The sequence below is a fragment of the Solanum pennellii genome, chromosome 2 (assembly GCF_001406875.1).
Source record: "Solanum pennellii chromosome 2, SPENNV200".
Lineage (NCBI taxonomy): Eukaryota > Viridiplantae > Streptophyta > Magnoliopsida > Solanales > Solanaceae > Solanum > Solanum pennellii.
The window spans coordinates 54,321,767-54,327,789 of record NC_028638.1 but is presented as its reverse complement, the minus strand read 5'-3'; the positions used below and the strand labels follow the sequence as shown (position 1 = coordinate 54,327,789).

General features: G+C 33.8%; 1 protein-coding gene and 1 long non-coding RNA gene across 2 annotated transcripts; one reads left to right on the top strand and one right to left on the bottom strand.

Annotated features, from left to right (window-relative positions):
- The first annotated feature begins 2,334 nt into the window (after window positions 1-2,334).
- LOC107011401 lies at window positions 2,335-3,559 on the top strand. Its single transcript, XR_001455889.2, has 2 exons — window positions 2,335-2,816; window positions 3,239-3,559. It is a non-coding gene; the product is annotated as an uncharacterized LOC107011401 (long non-coding RNA).
- Window positions 3,560-3,581: 22 nt separating this feature from the next.
- Window positions 3,582-5,507, bottom strand: LOC107011400 (tubulin alpha chain). The gene is made up of 4 exons (XM_015210895.2): window positions 5,315-5,507; window positions 4,978-5,212; window positions 4,506-4,876; window positions 3,582-4,411 (listed from the first exon to the last, which is right to left on the bottom strand). The coding sequence occupies exons 1-4, from the start codon at window positions 5,405-5,407 to the stop codon at window positions 3,758-3,760; spliced, it is 1,353 nt and encodes a 450-aa protein (XP_015066381.1). The 5' UTR covers window positions 5,408-5,507; the 3' UTR covers window positions 3,582-3,757.
- Between the last annotated feature and the right edge of the window lie 516 nt (window positions 5,508-6,023).

Below are 6,023 nucleotides of genomic sequence, written 5' to 3'. Positions count from 1 at the left end.
CAAATCAGGATTGAAGACTTCGGATCCACTAAATATGATATCTAAGCTAAATTTAAAATAAAAATAATAATAATGCTCTAGCTTAATTCGGACCCTAGTTTCACAGGTGGTTCCTTTACCTTATACAAACAGTATAAGACATTTCTATGCTCTTCGTGGTGCACTGTTAATCATATTCAGGTTTCTTTCCGTTTCTAAATATAGAGATATAATTATATTCTAATTTCTTCCCGTTTCTAAATATATATATATATATATATATATGATTTTTTTCGAAGTTAACGGGTGAACGTGCAACCCCACTAATTACGATGAATCCACTTCTATTGATCGTTAACAATAATTAAGTAAAAACTATAATTATAATAACTAATTATCTAATATATATTTGCGTAACCTTTTAATTTTCCCTATTGTTTAAATATTTGTGAAGGGAACAATTTCCAATCTTCTGTTTTTATTCCCCTCAATCCTAAAAAGAAAGAAAAAGTAATGGATTGTGCTATAATTTCATAAATTTTTAGCTTGCGTTTCATAATTTATTTTTAAAGTGGCTTTCATCTTATCTCATTTCTAGTCTATTTTAAGATTTACTTTAATTTGATTTATCGCTTGAATTTTTAGAGCATGATGAATATAACACGGTAACCCAACATTCAGACTTCAGTAAATCAAATAAATGGATCTTCAGCCTTAATTAATTTGTGCTGGTAAAGTGCCTAATATCCCATACTTGTTGGTATATTACGTGGCAATCTCATGACCGTTTATCTATAGCTCTTCTAATTTAATTTCCTACGATACCTTGAAAGAGACATAAAAAATGCGATCCATATATAAAATATATACAAATACTTTGGTAAATGACTTCTGTAACTTTAATTTACTATTACTAGGTACAGTAAATAAATATATTCATCAAAAGATAAGTCTCTTTAGATGCATTATTGAATAGTCATCAACCAATAGAATCCTAAAGTCCACTTTTAAGGTGGCTGCTGCTTGTCATTTCAATGAACACTGAGAAAGAGGATGAAGAGTACTGAACAATTTTGAGTTTGACACAAAATCATGGAAAATCATTTTGTCTATCTATCTACTGAGTTTGACACAATAAATATCATTTTCAATATATTTTTATGAGTTCGAATTCTGAAATAAATTATGTAAACTTTATTTTTAAGTCAAAGCAGACTTCATTTTTAAGTTAAAGCAGTCAAGAAAAAGAATAAAATCATCACAAATTATCAAAGATAATTATAACAAAATATACGATAATTAAAGTAAAAAAAAAAATAAACGGTAACAAATGACTTGATTTACCAGTATTAGGTTAATACGCAATTGCCTAAGAACAGAAGTTTTTTGAACCTTCCAATAATTCCACGTGTCTGGTAATCCAAATATGTTGATATATTATAGATAGCGATTGTCAAAATTTAAAGCCTAATTCTGAAATATCTATCATATTCTAATTTTTTTTATTTAATAGCTAAAAAAGATGCCACTTGTTTTCCAATCTCCTCTCACGTAGAAATCCTTGTATGACCATTTGACCCACCCATAATTGCAATTCCCTTGCAATTTGGACACCACTAGTAGTTGAATTATTGTAAAAATATTTGTCTTCATCAGTTTCTTGATTGTTTGGCAACTCTATTGGGACTGTGCAGATTTGATATAGACCTCCCATCCAATATTTGTAGCCCACTTAGGCTATATTCAAGATCCTCACATGTTTTTTTATATTCAAATGTATCGACTAACTTCATGATTAGACGTTCCATTATTCATTTAAAAAAGATTAGTAGAGAATATCTATATGTGAAACCAAGATGCTATTTGTTTAATTCAATCAATATCTGCTTTAAACTTAAGTCCTTATGAAGAGTAATACATATAACCTTTCAACAAATATACTGCTATTCTCAATTTAGTCAATTATATTCAAACCGCTAGTTTGAACTTTGAAATATGAATAGATTAAATAATACTTTTGTTAGTTTATAAAATGAGCTTAAAATAAATTAATTTTTCAAGTAATATATATTTAAGATCGTAAAGTTAAAGAGTAATTTAATATCTTTTTAATTAAAAAAAACTTTAATTATTTAAAAAATTTTTATCAAATCACAATTAAAATGAGACGATGAGATAGTATATATGACTTGTCAACAAATATTTTTTATAAAATCACAATAAAAATGAGACGATGAGATAGCATATATGACTTGTCAACAAATGAAGTAGATGTGTAAATTAAAAAAATTAGGCAAGGGGCTATACATGTGTCAACAAGTTGAAAAAAGGCTTAATTTTAGCTCCACCTAAAATGCGTAACTCAACAGGTAAGTCAGCTTCCCACCGGCCCACCGATGCAGCACAAATTTTATGATTATCATTTGTAATTAAGAGAGGACACATGTATAACTAGTATAAATACTCCCAATATAACCATGACAAACCAAAGCGGCATAGTTTTGTTTTCTTTACCATCACTTGCTTGCCTCAAATATTCATCTATCCTTTTTCCTCAATATAAATTTGGATCCATAATGATATATCAACACTCACAAATGGAGACTAATCAAGAAAGAGAGATTGAGTATAGTCGTGCTAGCAAAATGAATGCATATATTCATAGCCAAATTATGAGAATTAGAGCAGAAGATTCACAGCTTGGGGAAGATATAGCTAAGAAGCTTAGGGAGAGAGTTGTTGATCAGGATGTTGCTTCTGTTTTTATGTTGTCTTCTAGGCCTATGTTGCCTGCTTCACCACTTGGTGGAAAAACGCCAATCAAGTCTGCTACCTAGGTGAGTTCGACTATCCTTTCTTGTTTATTTTCCATTTTTTCTCTAGTCAGATTAGAGACGGATTCAAAATTTGAGATTAAACTATAGATTTTGACAATTTTTTATAAACGCGGTGAATGCACAAGTACTCTTTGGTCTTTGAATTTCTAATATAGCGTCCGGCAGGGGTTTTAATGGACTTTTTTCTCTTCTTTTGAAATTCAATTGAATTTCCTTCGGAACTGGTCTCTGTTCAAGGTAGAGCGTTTTTTTAAAAATCTCCTTAGTTTGGTTTAACATTTTTTACTTTACCACTTGTTGATATATCAAAAGAACGATTAGTAGTAGTATAATTTTTTACTGTAGAATCTTTATTCGCTTTGTAGAATACGAAAAATGTTGTAAATTAACAGGTTAATAATAATTCTGCTTGATTGGAACAGGAAGATTTAATCTATGCTTGGGAATAGGGCCATACACCGCCTACAGGAAAAAGGGATGACGTAAATAGAGATGGAGATGAAGTTACTATCTTATCACTTCCGTTAATGTATATTTTGATGTACAGTATAATACGTAGGAAGAAAATAGACGGAATCTCCAACTTCCACTATGTATATTAAAATATTGAAATACCAAAAACGTAGTTGATAAGCAAAGTTAAGAGAATAGTGTAGTGATTACTTACCCGTCAATGTACAAAAAGTTAATGAACACGTACGTTAGTATGGTGAATATATCAACATCAATGTATTTGGAAAGAATTGATGACTTCCAATAAATTAGTTGAGATAATTGAATATTTGATAAGACAACAGAGAGATTAAGAAGTTGAAAATAGCAAAGTACATATTCAGAAGAAAGTTACATGAACCTACTGAATATGAACCACTTCTAATTTTAGGTACCAATGAGACCATTGGCTACATAATCATCCAAGAAAAATACATGGAGAAATGAACCTAATACTCTTCATTTTCATCATCTTCACCATCACCAGACTCGCATCCAACTTCCTCATAGTCCTTTTCAAGCGCAGCCAAATCTTCTCTAGCCTCAGAGAACTCTCCTTCCTCCATACCTTCACCCACATACCAGTGAACAAAAGCCCTCTTCGCGTACATTAAATCGAACTTGTGGTCAATTCTTGAGAAGACCTCAGCAACACTAGTCGAGTTTGAAATCATACAAACAGCCCTCTGCACCTTGGCTAAGTCTCCACCAGGGACAACAGTTGGTGGCTGGTAATTGATACCACATTTGAACCCAGTTGGGCACCAGTCCACAAATTGAATGGTCCTCTTGGTCTTAATTGTGGCTACAGCCGCGTTTACATCCTTGGGCACAACATCACCTCTGTACATCAAGCAGCAGGCCATGTATTTCCCATGGCGTGGGTCACACTTGACCATCATAGACGATGGCTCAAATGCAGTATTAGTAATTTCAGCAACAGAAAGTTGCTCATGGTAGGCCTTCTCAGCAGAGATCACAGGCGCATATGAGGAAAGCATGAAATGAATCCTTGGGTATGGAACCAAGTTAGTTTGGAACTCATTTACATCCACATTCAAAGCACCATCGAAACGCAGAGAAGCTGTCAGCGATGAGATAACCTACAGAATCAACCAATATTTTAGTCCATCTCATAAATATATCAAACAAATCATTTCAAAATAGGAAAACAGTGTGATGCTACAAATAAAATACCTGAGAAATAAGCCTGTTAAGATTGGTGTAAGTAGGTCTTTCAATGTCGAGAGATTTACGGCAGATGTCATAAATGGCTTCATTATCCAAAAGGATAGCAACATCAGTGTGCTCAAGAAGCGAGTGTGTTGAGAGCACAGAGTTGTAAGGCTCAACTACAGCAGTAGAGACCTGAGGTGAAGGGTAAATGGTGAATCCAAGCTTGGATTTCTTTCCGTAGTCAACAGAAAGCCTCTCAAGAAGCAGAGAACCGAGCCCTGAACCAGTACCCCCACCAACAGCATGGAACACCAAAAATCCTTGAAGCCCAGTGCAGTTGTCAGCTAACTTCCTTATTCTATCAAGACACAGATCCACAATCTCCTTCCCAACTGTCACCAAAATTAACAAATAAACAACATGTAAAACAAAAACGAAATGAACAAATATAACTCCTATATGTAAAGATGAAAGTTAGGGTTTCGAGTCCTACTTGTATAATGTCCTCTGGCAAAGTTGTTAGCAGCATCTTCTTTGCCGCTGATGAGCTGTTCAGGGTGGAACAACTGACGGTAAGTTCCGGTCCTCACCTCATCAATAACAGTAGGTTCCAGATCTACAAAAACAGCACGAGGTACATGCTTTCCAGCACCCGTTTCACTGAAAAAGGTGTTGAAAGCATCATCTCCTCCTCCAACAGTGACGTCTCCGGGCATTTGTCCATCAGGCTAGACATATTATCAAACACACGCCGGTCAATACAAAAATTAAAACTTAAAAAAATTCAAATAAGACTACATCGATTGAAGTAGAGAAATAAGGGGACCAACCTTGATACCATGTTCGAGGCAGTAGAGCTCCCAGCAGGCGTTTCCGACCTGGATTCCGGCCTGGCCAATGTGGATGGAGATGCACTCTCTCATTTTCTTAGGTAAGAAATTGCAGAAACCGAACTAGAAAATTAATGAAAATGGATGAAATTTATGACAAGAGTAAATTGAATAAGGAGCTAGGGTTTGCAAGAAATGGGTTGTTTATATAGGAGAGGGAAAAAGGAATTATAGCCGGTGGAATTTTGAAATTTGAAATGCTTTCTTTCCAGCTGTGTTTGTGACCGTTGCCGCTCCTTTACGTATTCTGGAAAATTTGAATTTTTGGTTTCATTTGGGCCTTACGAAACTGGACCGAGCTCATCAAACTATAAGAAATGGGCTCATTAGTTTTCTCTATTGGGCCAAATCTTCTGGATTTCAGCCCAAACCAATAACCTTTTTTCTCTCTCACACACATTAGTGATTAGACAATGTATTTCTCTTTACTTATTACTGGTGGTGAGCAAAAAGTGAAGAGACATAAGATTGTGCATTTAACATGCTTAAAATTATGGTACAATTGATGTGTCATCGTCTCATCATATTTTATCATTCAATATAAATTATTTGTTCAAATTTTAATTGTTTCAAACTTATTAGAGAAGCTTAATCTAAATGAATAACAAAAAAAAAGAGGTTTGAAACAAAGATATGTCGTGATAAGGTA

Excerpts from the sequence above, each read along its gene's own strand:
- LOC107011400 (XM_015210895.2), bottom strand. The coding sequence starts at position 5,407 with ATGAGAGAGTGCATCTCCATCCACATTGGCCAGGCCGGAATCCAGGTC. Across the intron at positions 4,877-4,977 it reads TGCCAGAGGACATTATACAA|TTGGGAAGGAGATTGTGGAT; the intron begins GTAGGACTCGAA and ends TTTTGGTGACAG. Across the intron at positions 4,412-4,505 it reads TTAACAGGCTTATTTCTCAG|GTTATCTCATCGCTGACAGC; the intron begins GTATTTTATTTG and ends TTGATTCTGTAG.